Source organism: Schistocerca gregaria, chromosome 3 (genome assembly GCF_023897955.1).
Source record: "Schistocerca gregaria isolate iqSchGreg1 chromosome 3, iqSchGreg1.2, whole genome shotgun sequence".
Lineage (NCBI taxonomy): Eukaryota > Metazoa > Arthropoda > Insecta > Orthoptera > Acrididae > Schistocerca > Schistocerca gregaria.
Genome location: NC_064922.1, coordinates 429694784 through 429709585, shown reverse-complemented (window position 1 = coordinate 429709585; position 14802 = coordinate 429694784). Strand labels below are relative to the sequence as shown.

General features: G+C 39.2%; 1 protein-coding gene across 4 annotated transcripts in view; it reads left to right on the top strand.

Moving 5' to 3' along the window:
• Window positions 1–14802, top strand: part of LOC126356283 (mitochondrial amidoxime reducing component 2) — a 111914-nt gene that overhangs the window by 84118 nt on the left and 12994 nt on the right. For all 4 annotated transcript variants that reach the window (XM_050007158.1, XM_050007157.1, XM_050007155.1 and 1 more), the window contains 2 exons: window positions 2888–3064; window positions 3553–3751. In XM_050007158.1, the coding sequence (XP_049863115.1) occupies window positions 2888–3064; window positions 3553–3751 (376 nt within the window). The remainder of the gene's footprint in view (window positions 1–2887; window positions 3065–3552; window positions 3752–14802) is intronic.

The window sequence follows — 14802 nt, the reverse complement described above, 5'->3', positions numbered from 1 at the left end:
CGAAAGTTTTTGAGACACGATCAACTCACAAATGGCAAGAGCGATAAATAACTGTCTTAAAGAAATAATTAAGACATGACACTGGCAAAGTGCTTCTGTTTAATCTAAATATTATAATAAAGTATCAGCATTGTAATCAGTTAGTTATTGTGTTAGCTTACTATGTCATCTAAAAGAATAATAGGCTCTCCAATCAACAAGGACTTTTGTGGCATTCTGTAGCTATATTATTTCATTTTGTTTCTGATTGTCAAACGAAAAAAATAAAGTCTTCTGTCATAGAGTTCGTGTTACTAGTGCTGGAGACATTGTGAAAACTGTTCTCCTTTCCAAGTAGTAAAAGGTTAACGTAATGAACTATTATTTCCAATGAATGGCTCCACCTCTGCTGGCCTCATTGTTCATAGAACAGAAACTGTAATCTTCCTTACTTCAAATGAATGCTAATATAATTATTAAAAATATTATGGCTGTTTATTGAAATTACTGGGTAGTTATCTTAAAGATAGCAACAGAAGAAAGAAAGTGTGTGTTATAAATATACGTATTATTAAAATTAATGCAACCATATTATTTTATAAATCCAAGTGTTTGAAAAGTAAAGGTATTGACAGCAGTGTGTGAAGGAAATACGCTACTCAGGAATCATGAAATCATTATGATATGAAGATACGTGTAATAAGAAGCTGCAGGACCTCAAGGTATTCTTCAGACACTTAATATGAAGATATTTCTGGCCTCTGTAGACATTGGTAACTATCCCTGGGGATGTGTTATGCTTACCTTGTCTAAAGGAGCTCATAAGATCATCTTTTTTAATTCAGAGTGTAGTGTTCTGATAGAATGTAACTAATTTAGGTGTAAATGAGACCATGCACCCATTAGCATAAGCGTTTTCGTCAACAGGCATACACAAAAGAGAACGTGAAAACTTAGCTAGCTTCCAAAAGAAATCATATGAAGGACTAGAGGACACACACACACACACACACACACACACACACACACACACACACACACACCTGTGCAGCTGGACATACAGAGTGCAGTGTCCTGTTATATTGCTACTGATTTAAGTGGGGGGGGGGGGGGGGGGGAGGTGAAACACTACTTGAATTTCTCAAATAATGCCATGGAAGTTGTAGGGCTTAGTCATTAAACAGATGGATGATCATTATCAGTGTGACATATTATCACAACTGACTGCACTATGGATAGTTTTGGATCTATATTAGGAAACTGATGCAAAATCTGGTGATAAAGACCTGTATGACATCGTCTTTATCATCTTGCCGTCCGATTATGGAGAACATAAGTTTTCCCGGAGAGGTGGAGGGAAAGGGAGGGGGAAGAGGGAGGGAGAGGGGGAAAGATAGGGTAGGGAGACAGTGGAGGGAGGGGAGGCAAGGGGGAGGGAGGGGTTGCAGTGGGGGAGAGGGGGAGAGATATGATAAACTAGAGCTTCTGTAAATATCATTAGTAAACAACCACTGTTTGAAAAGTGATGAGGGATGAGTTACGTTCATCAAATGCCAAAATTACTACCTTAAATAACTTTTTCTGGGGGAGTGGGGAGGAAATATGGCATGAAGTAATGTATGTGAGGCTCATAACTTCAAGGTGGAATCAGGTTTGGGGAGAAATTCATATTGTGTGTTGCAGTGTAGCATATTGACATATCTTAAGTGTGAGTCATGACTCAGGAAACCCAGAATTTTTTATTGGAATCCTCCTTGGGCCAGTGTAGGTTACTACTTTTGTGATACTTATTCTCTGCACACTTACCAGCATAATACATGATTTCTTTGTGTCATGATGAGGATGGAAGCAAATGTAATTGTGGCAGATACACTACCATATGTATGTTTGCTGTTAATGGATTATAGTGAAGAGAAGACTACTAATTTTTCTCTGATAAAATGATATGTAAAATGAAGAGTGAGGGGATACTCAAGTACTTAGTGGAGAATTTGCCTCTGAAGGGTAATATATAAATTGTATTACAAAGCTTTTTAGATAAAGATAGATAGATCTAATGAAATTAGTGGCACTATCAGAGATGTTCATGGTACCTTAAAGAATGGTTCTGTTGACATAAAAAATGAAAAAAATGAGCATAATGTGAGTGAGTTATTTGTTAATAAGTTTCTTTATGGCAAATTTATTCAATATTAGATGTTTATATGCTTAAGCTAAGCATCATTACATTTTATACATGGATGTTTTGAATTATATTTCAGCATTTTAATGGTTTTTAAACCTCATTATTAAAAGAAATCATTGTATTTAGTAATCTCGAGTGTCTTCACAGGATGCTGTATTTGTACCCTACCATACTGCCCCCTTCTAATCAGTGTTTTTCAAACATTGCTTTATTTGTTGATTCTGTATATTCCTTTCTTCACTGATTCTATGGGAACCTCATTACTTATGTTATTAGTCCACTTTATTATTATTACATTAGGAATACACTCATGATTATTATTGGGTAGAGATTGTGTATAATTTTTTCCAAAGTGCTCTGTTTGCATAATTTCTTTCCAAATGTGATAAATTTGCCTGTCATCTACAGGGTTAAATCTCAAAGGTTAAGGCATATAAATAGTTGTGTATGTTTTGTAATCGTATGTGGATTGATTATAATTGCTGGTAAAAACAGAATGAATGGTGTGTTCTGAGATAGCTAGAGACTGCTAAAATATTAAAACAATGCCATGTGCCTTTTTAGGATATGATTTTACATTGGTTTTACTGTTTTTCGTGCTACAGTTGCTCTTGTTTTACCAAGCAGTAGGTTTCTATTTTCACAGAGATCTAATGGTTTTTTCAATATACATATAATTTTTATTGCAGTAAAATAAATCACAAATCTTACTTCAATTTTCAGGACGCTAATAGTATATGATCCCAACAATGGCATGTTCATTACTGGGCGGAAAATACCTCGTATTTTGCTTATTGAAGTCAAAGCTGAGGGACCCAATTCTGTGGTGTTTTCTACTCCAGAAGGAGATACCTTGAAAGTTGAACTGCCACAGGACAAAAGTAATCTGAAAGAAGTAACGTGAGTAACAGGATTTTGTATTCTTAAATGTAATGTGTTAAAGTATAGGAAGTAAAATAAGACTATGAAGTATTTGTTTCTAGATTCATTGACGATTCATTCCAGTTTATTGTTATGTATTATCTATTCTGAAATACGATTTTTTTTAATGAAGTTAAATGGAATAATTGAACTATCCTTTTTCAGACCTTGTTAAATTTTATAGTGGCTCAGAAACTTTTTCAGGGTGCTTCTCTTTAGGTTCCATGACTTTTAAATTTCATCAGTTCTAGAGTCAGGGATTGTGAAGAAAGTCACTGATTCTCTAAAATAATGGTGTTGTTGTTGTTTACCAAGTGACTTCAGAAACTGGCACACATACATATTTTTCTTTTCCCACAATTTCCTATTTGGGCAGCTATATCTGACTGTTATTCACCCTTCTAGCATATGAAATAATAGATGCAAATTTACTTGCATGAGAAAAATGCAGTTTTCTTATTACACAGGATGTGGAAACAAGAAAAACTGTGGACTGTTGATTGTGGAGATGAAGCTGCTGCATGGTTTTCAAATCAGCTTACCAAGAAGCCTTCAGGCCTGCGGCTTGGCTATGATCTAGATAATAAAGTTGGTCTCAGGACAGTGGATGTTGGTCCTCTTGAAATATATAAAAAAGTTTATCCAATGCTTACATCCAAGGACATGGTTTGTATTTCAAAACATTTTCATTTATAATTGACCCAAAATACAAATTTTATTAAAGAAAGACTACTATCTAAGTAACAAAATATGTATTTTATTCTCTGAAGGAAAAAAAAAAGTGTTCTGGAAGGGGTAAACATTTTGATAGGACTGCATATTTACTGTTTTAGCACTAAGATGGAGTTTTGCCATAGATTACAGTTTTACATAAACAAATTGCTGTTCTGTATAATCAATAATGTCAAACAGACCATTAATTCAGTATTGGTAACAGGATATTGTGCTTAAGTGTTATTTGTCAGTCAGGTGTTCTTTTCTGCTACTGCTTTCTCAATCTTTTATATTGCTCCAGTCAGAGAAGATGCATTTATCACAGGTGTTCTGAAAATGTTAATTACATAAAATATTTTACAGACACCGTAGTTAGTCTTTGGTCTCACCAGTCAGTCTCCTCCATCTTCTTCAGTCCATGTATTTTTCTCGAGCTAGTACCATTGTACTCATATCCTCTCTGATCTGTCAGTCCATCTCATTGTTGTTTTCCCCTTGGTCTGTTACCTCTGATGTCTTCCATCACCTTCATAATTATCTGCCCTTCTTGATGATTCATGTGTCCATCTCACTTAAGTCTCCTCTCTTTAATTGCTGCCACAGTGTTCAATAAATTATGCAACTACTGCAGTTCATGGATTTTTCTTGTTATTCAGTCATCTCCATCCTTCCTTGGTCAAAAAAATCTGTCTCAAAACAGCAGTCTTAAAAGTAAGGAGTTTTCTTTCTATGTTTTTGGCCCAAGACCAAGTATTTGCTCCATATAGTCATACCTTGATCAGATTTTCAAAAGTGGTACCGAGATTGGCCACTAGCTTTAAATATTAAAAAATGTTATAGTGTACTCTTCACTAAAGACAGAAATGTATCCTAAGACTACAATATCAATGCATCATAGTTAGTCACACTGATACAATTACCTTGGTGTAAAAATTTTGGGGTTATGAACAGTGGCGTCTTGTGAACAAATGTGGGAGTTGTGCTGTTGTTTTGATCACCAAACTGTAGTGGGAATGGGGAGAGGGTGGGGGGATGTGGGTGGGGGGACAAGCACATAGACTTCCGTGGGAAGGGCAGTGCTGAGAAGGGGAGCAGTTGCTGAGGTACTGACGACATGAGGTTTGTCACAATCATTTACCTTGGTAAAAAATGGCTCATGGAAGTACAGTCAAACATCACTCAGTAATCACATTCCATATTGAGTAGAACAAAGTGTTAAAAATTCCCTCATTTGACGAGCGATGTTTCAGATGATGAATCTGTTCAGTCATTTTTTTCAGTTCTTAATAACCATTACAAAAGTCACATTCTGACCTACATCGGCCTTTTGACTACTGTAAGTGGACAATGTCATGTGCTCTCCTACCACCTGCTGTTTTATAAGACAACCTCATATTCAAAAATTGTAACAAAGAAACCAAAAGTGTTAGAGATCTGAATTTATTTTCCATATATACTTTATTCCCAATACTAGGAGTCATAATTCATAAATACATATTTCTGAGCTTTCTTTCTTTCTTTTCTTTTTTTAAATAAATTATGAAAATTTGTAACTTTCGTGAATTTCAAAATTATGTTTCGAAAATATGTATAGTCACAGGATGTTAACTGTCTTGAGAAATGATAAAGTGGAAGGACTGCTAACTGTTAGTGATGACATTAATGCATGAAATTCTTATTAGGGCAACTCAAAAAATTTTCAAAAATCAATGGAGAAATAATTTCAAACAAGAATATTCGTCTTTAACATCAATACATTTTTGCATTTGATGAAACCAGCCGTAATGCAAAGCTGTCATTCTTCCTGACACACGTCAGAAACCAGGTTTTCTTGATGTTCCAACATTTCAGCTGATGACAAAGGTCATTCCACACCTTTTTTTTCCTTAAATTTTTTGAAACAAAAAGAAATTACAAGATGTTTGGTTAGTCTTGTGTTCTGGAATGTCTATGCTGCTGACCTTAACTGAATGATTACTTTTGTTCTATGCTATAATGTGTAAGTCATGATGGAAATTACTTTTCTGGAAATTGCTTTTCCTTTTGGGTGTTTTTCACAAACTGTCTCAAAAACTTATTGTAAATAGGTGTTTGTGTTCTGATCACCAGTAACACTATGTCTTATAATACTATAGTAGCAGTGTGGCCAGTTTCAGAAAAAAAAAGTAGCAACCATCTTCATACCAGAGCTGCAAGTTTGTTGGGCTTCTGTAGACTTAGGTTCTGTTCAAAAGGCCCTATGAAATGACTGACTTTTCTTTCCAAGATCGTAAGTCAGTGCTTAGGTATTTCCGAGCAGGAGTCAGTTTATGTGGAATCCATTGACAACAAAATTTTCTCACATGTAACTGTTGATGTAAAATGTTTTGGGTTCGACTCATACCAATATTCATTGTCACCCAAATAACTTAACAAAATGTCTGTCTGCTCTTCTCCAAACACTACTCGAACAGTGGCAATATTTTCATCTGTAACAGCAGATATTGTGTCGTTCATGAAATTTGTCACTAGGAAAGAACAGATATCTTCGGAATTCACTGTACTAAATATAAATTGTTACCTAAAGTGGGGCTTCTTTGCCAAATGCATTTTGAAGCTGATCTTGACAGCGTTTAGTCATTAATGAGTATTAACAACCGTAAAAAAATTATACCCCAGATTTTGAGTTGGATCTCGTGGCAGGTTATCACTTTGCATGAGGTCCAGCTGATAACACATTTTATAGCATAAATTTTGAAAATATGTAAATGTACAATCCCATTTCTGTTTCATATTATGCCATAACTCTTGAGGTGAGAGATATATTCCATGTATATACATTATGTTACAGTACTGAAGATGACAGCAAACCGGTTGATTGTAAATAAAGAAATATTTTGCAATCGTGATTTTAGAAAGATTTTACCACATGAGACAGATTGCTCCTTCTAATTTTTTAGCATGAAAAAATCCAATCGAAGATTTATTTCAAAACTTTGTCTAGTATTTCAGTATTTGTGAGACAGAAGGAACGACTTGCAAAATGATCTTTTAGCTCATGCCACATAATTGGAACAGTGAATGGCATGGCTCAGCATTTTCCTGTCAGCCTTTCAATTAGAGGTAGTAAAGATTATGCAGGCAATATGAGATGTAAAAATGTTTCTTGATCAGCAACAGTACAATTGAAATAAAGTTTGTACCTTCATAGGTCGATCAGTTTTCGGTTTTCATGGCGATTTTCAGTTGAATTTCCCACACACATAACAAAATCTATCAGGGAGGTGTAAACAACAGTGACATGTGCAGGTTGCTGTTTTTACCGAATGTAAGTTTTGAACACCATAGCGATCTGCTCTCACAAGAAATACTTACAAAAATAACAAAAATATGAAAAGTGTTGCAGTGCTCAGCTAAGTGTGATGAGAATTACACCCTAATTGATATATCACCATCCCAGATGCTAAATGTCTGAAAAGTGTTTTTACTGTTGCCTTCAGTGTTGTCTAAAAGACACCATAGTTAGGTCTTGTTTTCTTTTTTATACTGTGTGTATATCATGGTTCTTTTAGTGTAGATTTATGCCATCTATGGCACCACAGGCAGATAGTCTGAATGTCGTAGAGCAGCAGTTGGTAGATTAGAGCTCATTTTCATCTATTTTGTTTATCTTTCGCTGTCACTCAAATCTAGTAGTAGGATGGATAGGGAATATGCATGCTGAGGCAGATGCTAGAGAAGCTGCTTGCAGTGCACAAGCAGCTGATGACACGATTAGGTGTGGTCAGCCATCTGCAGGCTTCTGCCTCAGGGCATAAAACAGTGTTGGAGAGACTGGCGCATTGCATGGGCATGTCAGGTGTCGTTGGTGTCACCCACAGGGGCACATTCCAGCATACTCATTCTGGGGGAAAACTGCACTCACTGCTGTTAGAGTGACTGATTGTAATGTGTTTGTGTCAATTGAGGCAGTGTGTCAGTGGGGACTAATGGTCTAGCCTTGCCCATTCATCCTGTTAGTAGACCAGTGACCAACCTTCAGCAGGGTCCACGCAGGTCCATGGCAAGGAGGGGTTTACTACTTATGGAGAGCTCCAATGTCAGGCATGTTATGGAGCCCCGTAGGGAAACAGTATCGAGGGCTGGCTAGAATTCTAATGTGCACTTGTATTTTTGCTGGCGGCATCATCAGAGGTGTGGAGGAAACCCTTCCTGCGGCTATTGTTGATAAAGGGTTCATTTGAAGTTGTTGCTTATGACTGAGGGTGCGTGTACAGTATTTTGTGGGGGATGGAGGTATGGTGTATTTTTAATATTTTGGAAGGTGAGAGGAGACTTGTGTTAAAAACCTGTGTAATACTGGCTCTTAAATCACTTTATTGAAAGAAAACCACCGAAATATGCTATATTTTTATTCCTTTCCCTGAGAGCCAGGGGGACGGGTGTCCTTGCTTATGATGAGACCAATCACATTTCTTGCTTGGGTTCTGAGGCCATTGTCAGTTTGCACATGCTACTGTAAGAAGTGGTGAAGACCGATTGTCCTGCTCACAGGGTGCAAGGAGAGTATACTACTTGCCATATCAAACCCCAAATATATTAGGGTCCTTCAGTTTGCAGCTGTGTTGTGGGTCACAGCCAAAGGCTTCGTCAATTCTTTGATGGTTTTGGCTGCAGATTTCCGGACCTGCATTATGGAATGGAGACTTCTAGGATTCCTTTTGATAGGTCAGGGCTGGGAAATACACAAGCAGCAGCTATTTGGGTAGAAGAGTACATGTGGAATGCATTTGGTGTTTATTTTAGCTGGGTCATAGTTTGAGGTCCTCTGAGCACTCATCAGTCATTACCCAGACAACGAAATCAGATTGCATGTAAAGCAAAGACACTTCTGAATGTCAAAATTTTAACAGTAAATTGCTAAAGCATCACAGCAAAGCTCTTGAATTAACTGCTCTCCAGTAGTAGTGCTGAAATTATACTCAAAATAAAGATTGCATGAAACCCAAATAGAAAGTTCTTAAATATTTAATGAGGCATGAAACATATATAAAAAGACAGGTTAGATGCCATGGGAGGGGGGTGTTATTGCGGTCTATAAAAAGTACTGTTTCTTGAAAAATGAAACAGTCTGACTACAAAATTATCTGGACACAGCTAAACAGCCTAAGTGAACTCAAGATAATCATCATACATGGTAACATACTTACCCCCACCCACACCCAAAGTTTCTTGCCCTTCCGCCCTATCACTGACTCCTCATTCTCGTTTCCCACTGTCTTTGTGTGCCACCCTCTGCCAATGCACTTGCATGATGATAGGTAATCAGAGGTGATCTAACCACATCCTTCGCCAGGGCTTTGTTTACCTATCATCGTGCCTTGAAATGGGGGGACGTCCTACCCAAGATCCTTCCCACCTTTCCTAAAGTGGTGTTCCATTGCCCATCCAACCTCCACAACATCCTGGTCCATCTTTATGCCACTCCCAATCCCAAACCCTTGCCACAGGGATCATACCCCCAAGTGCAAGACTTGCCCAAGCCATCTACCTTTCTCTTCCTATTCCAGCTCTGTCACAGACTTATCTTACCTCATCAAACACCAGGCCACTTTGTATTGGTATGACTACCAATCGGCTGTCTACCAGGATGAACGGCCACAACCGAATTGTGGCCAAGACGAAAGTAGACCACCCTGCGGCACAACATGTAACTGAACAAAACATGTTTGATTTCAATGGGTGTTTCACAACCAGGGCCACGTGGATCCTCCCATTCACCACCAGTTTTCTGAATTGCACAGGTGGGACTTACATTCCCCACTCCTGTAATTATGTTGTCCTCAAGCTATGGCAACACACTGCCCCCTGCCCTCACCCAACAGTTTCTACCTCCTCTATCTTATCGCCTTCTCCCTACTCTCATTTCCCACCATCTTTGCATGCCAGCCTCTGCCAATGCACCTGCCCATCTTTTCCCAGCTCCTCTCCTTTTTCATTCCATTTTCTGCATCTCCCTGCTGCACAGTGTCCCAATGCTGTGCAGGCAATATAGTCCCGTCACCCTCTGCCAGACAGAATTCCTCTCTCCCCTCACCCATACAGTGCTATCCCTTCCTCATCTCTGCACCCTCCAGTCCAACCTGCTGGAGTTGACACTTGTATGTGAGGTGTGCGTGCTTTTGTGAATGCCTGGTCTATGCTTTTCTCTCCTTTTCTGATGAAGTTGTGGCCTAAAGCTAATGTGTAAGTGTTTTTTAATTGTGCCTGTCTCCAGCTTAATGTGTCATCTTTATGGTAAGTAGAAATTGATTTTTTTCTGTACATTGTTGAACACTGTTTTCTGTTACATGTGTCTATGCACCACACATGAGTCTGCCATAGGTGGTTGGCTGGCTTTCTCTTATTCTATCCATTATTCTATCAAGGATCCCTTATTGCCTGACATTTTGATTAGTACTGCACAACTAGTGACAAAACAATTAAAATGATGCCATTCTCCCTCTCTCGCTATATTTAAAATGTTTATTTAGAAGTTGTAAATATTAAAGAGATATTCGCAAATTTTATATCTGGGGCAGACAAGTTACTGCACTTGAAAAACTCAAGGCTGAGAGTGTTGACAATGTGCATATTACCGAATCAATGACCTTTTTCAATCTTTTGATGTGGTTGGCAACATTGATATTTAATAGACAATATAATGTTCTTGGTTGTCAGATTATTTCAGTGCAGATGCACTGAACTCTTGTGGAACGAATCCAGTGTGATCTACATCTATACTCCTCAGACCACCTTGAAGTGCATTGCAGAGGGTACGTCCATCCCATAATACCAGTTATTAGGGTCCATTCACGCATGGAGCACAGGAAGAATGATTGTTTGAATGCCTCTTTGCATGTAATAATTATTCTAGCCTAATCCTCACGATCCCTACGTAGAAGGGGGGGGGGGGGGGGGGGGTTGTGCAGCATATTCCTAGAGTCATCATTTAAAGCCAGTTGTTGAAACTTTGTTAATAGACGTTCTTGGGATAATTTTATCCAGTTCAGTTCCTTCAGTATATCTTGTGGCACTCACACAGATGAAACAGACCTGTGACCATTCATGCTGCTCTTCTCTGTATATGTTCAATAATCCCTGTCAGTCCTGTTTGGTATGGGTCTCTCACACTTCAGCAATATTCTAGAACCAGTCACCCAAGTGATTTGTAAGCAGTCTCCTTTGTAGACCGATTGCAGTTCCTCATTATTCTACCAATAAGCTGACGTTAAAAGCTTCTTTACCCTTGACCTTGAGCCCATGTGATCATCCCATTTCATATCCCTACAAAGTGCTACACCCAGATGTTTGTACAAGTTGGTTGGTTACAACAGTGACTCATTGGTATTATAGTCATAGGATACTATGTTTCTTCAGGTTTTTTTGTGATGGTGGTGAGTGAGTATGATGGACATGAGGGGCACTAAATAGTAGCATGTGACAAGGTGGGAATTCGGATCAGACGGGAAGCATACTCAGATAGCCAAAGCAGTTAAGGTGACCACTCGCATAAAGTGGGAAATCTTGGTTAGAGTCCCAGTCCAGCACAAATTATGTCACCATTGAATTCATTTCAATGCCCAGCTACAGCTGAGGTCATAATTTCAGAATGCACTCCCCTTTGCTTTGTTGTTGTGTTTACAATGCTAGTTCCATTCTGGTTATTAGCATTCTGGATCTTAAACCAAATACTGTACCATTTCTCATTATGCACATACAGTTGTTAATCTCAAACACTTGAACCACTAAACCTGGTACCCATTTAATTCATAACTTCTCATTATGTTGTACATCCCTGAATTCTTTAACTAACAAGTTTCCTTCTTTGACACTTCCACTTATTACCTTTTGTCAAGATAACCTTATTTTTAATAAGCACAGTAATCAATATAGCTCAATTCACTAAGATTCTATCTACCTCCTTCTGTGCTGCATTTCCAGATTCTACTTTCTGCTTTTACCCTCTGATTCACTCTGGTTGCTTCAAAATTCATGCATGCTCAGCTCAAAAAACTTTTCTTTTTCATACAACATTGCCAAGCAAGTCTTCGTCCCCCAGAGAACTTGGCATGTAGCTTGGTATAGTACAAGTACACAGATACGTTACTATTCACACAGTTTTAGCATTAATCAATCTTTTGTTGAGGCAGATTATAATGACACAATTTTTCTGCATATTTCATCCACTTTTAACAAAGAATGCTGTTTTATACTTTCTGCAGATGAGCAACAGTGTTACCCGTGGCAAACAGATCATGTTGCAAAACAGTGCCCATTTTAGTATTGCCTTTACAAATGTCTGCTTTCTCTCTCTCTCTCTGTGTTTGTGTTTGTGTGTGTGTGTGGGGGGGGGGGGGGGACGCGAGTGTGTACCTGTCCTTTTTTTCCCCCTAAGGTAAGTCTTTCCGCTCCCGGGATTGGAATGACTCCTTACCCTCTCCCTTAAAACCCACATCCTTTCGTCTTTCCCTCTCCTTCTCTCTTTCCTGAAGAAGCAACCGTTGGTTGCGAAAGCTTGAATTTTGTGTGTATGTTTGTGTCTGTTTGTGTGTCTATCGACCTGCCAGCACTTTTGTTTGGTAAGTCACATCATCTTTGTTTTTAATATAATATCATTGATTTGAACCCAACAATTACATTTGTTATTGTCACTGTTGCATTTCAAAATCTTTTCTGTCGTCTTACTTTCTCTTTGTTTTTGCCAGTAGTTTCACTTTGTATTCACCTTCTCTTTTTTACCGTAATCTACTATACAATTTTATCCCACCTATATATACCCAATAATACGTAACCCACTTCCAAACCATAACCAAAAAAATTTTTTTTTCCGCTTTCAACACTACCACTACTATAAAATCAACCGTTTATAGTTCACAAACAGTTCCTTTCACCTATGAAACAACCATTTTCTCTAGTTCTAATAACTTTCACTTTAATTCCATTTCCATTTTTCCCACGTCACTGATCTTTTTTAGCCGCTTCCCACAGGTTTTAATGTCATTATTTCTTCGTCGGACAATTGTTAGCCTCATTTTCTTAATCTGCCACCACAAAACCACTCTTTTTAATACATTTATACGGAGATTTTTCGAAATTTTCCCGAATTTCTCCATCCTTTAACGTGTTTTGGCGACAACACAACCACCTAATCTTTATGCACATCGATGTCTACCAACCGAAGTTCACCACAAGATCAACATAGCCCAGCTTTAACAAACACTTTTTCGCCTTTTTTCACACCAGATCACCAGTTGCTTTCTAGTTCACCTTTATCTCTTCCCAATATATTTCTATTTTCATTTACATTTCAGCCTCTTGTTACACTTTCCACCTTCTAATACCATGTCACCCTCACAACACCCCCACAACGACCCCATTAAGTTTTATTTACATTCCCTCCGCAAACATGCCTTCGCCCTAGCCAGATTACGCTCTCATATTTTATTTTCTCAGGTTTGTCTGACATTTGGTATTACCCCCAAAGGCCTCACACTTAAAGTTCCCATCTCTGGCTGCAATCCTTCTTTCCATCAGTCCTTATACCAGTTCCAAACTGCGCAATCCATAGCCCTCACCCGCCTAATCCTTCACCTACACATCAACTCAGCCAATGAACACACCCGTCAACTCCTATCCTTAATAAGAGTTTTCAATCTTTCCTCTCCCACATCCACACCGGCTGTTCAGAACATCCTCCTACAGGCCAACCGCAAATTAGAACAGCATGCCACCCTCCACCTCAAAAAACTAGCCAATCTCCTGGTTTTCCACCTCCGGAAAGGCAACGCACTTACCCTTCACAACCTTTCCAGCAAACCTCGACCTCCTCTCATTGCACACAAACCCAGTCTCTCCCATCTACTCAATCTCCCACTTCCAGCTCCACTCCCTCCAAAACCTCAACATTCCAATCAACACAATCTGGAACCACAAAACCCTAATTCAGTAGTTAACCTTTCCTCCAAACCTCTCTCCCAATCCGAGACCTCTGTCCTATCCAAAGGCCTCACTTTCAGCCCCACTCCCAGATTCAACAAAACAGCCCTCGTCAAAGATTTACTGTCCTAGACTCGTACACTCTGCTGGAAATATCACTTTGCCACGAAGAGAAATGATCCTAATCCTACTCCTAATGATCCAACTCCCCAAGACACTATCCAAATTGAACCCTGCCTGGAACAGTTCCGTCCTCCGTCACAGTGGGACCCACCTCCTCTTCCTCTCAATCACCCTCTCCAAACCTTCCAGGAGTTTCTGATTTCCAGCCTTGCCTCTCAATCCTTCTTAAAAAAAACCTTAATCCTACTCCCAACATCACTACTGCTGAAGCCCACGCTATCCACGATCTGAAGGCTGACCGATCCATCGTCATTCTTCCGGCAGACAAGGGTTCCACGAATGTGGTACTTTGTGGTACTTGATTGTCGGGAGTATGTGGCTGAGGGACTGCGTCAGCTTTCAGACAACACCACATACAAAGTTTGCCAAGGTAATCCAATTCCTGATGTCCAGGCGGAGCTTCAAGGAATCCTCAGAACCTTAGGCCCCCTACAAAACCTTTCACCTGACTCCATAAACCTCCTGACCCCACCGACACCCCGTACCCCTACCTTCTACCTTCTTCCTAAAATTCACAAACCCAATCATCCCGGCCCCCCATTGTAGCTGGTTACCAAGCCCCCACAAAATGTATCTCTGCCTATGTAGATCAACCCGTTACATGCAGTCTCCCATCCTTCATCAAAGACACCAACCACTTTCTCGAACGCCTGGAATCCTTACCCAATCTGTTACCCCCAGAAACCATCCTTGTTACCATTGATGCCAGTTCCTTATAAACAAATATCCCGCACGTCCAGGGCCTCGCTGCGATGGAGCACTTCCTTTCACGCCGATCACCTGCCACCCTACCTAAAACCTCTTTCCTCATTATCCTAGCCAGCTTCATCCTGACCCACAACTTCTTCACTTTTGAAGGCCAG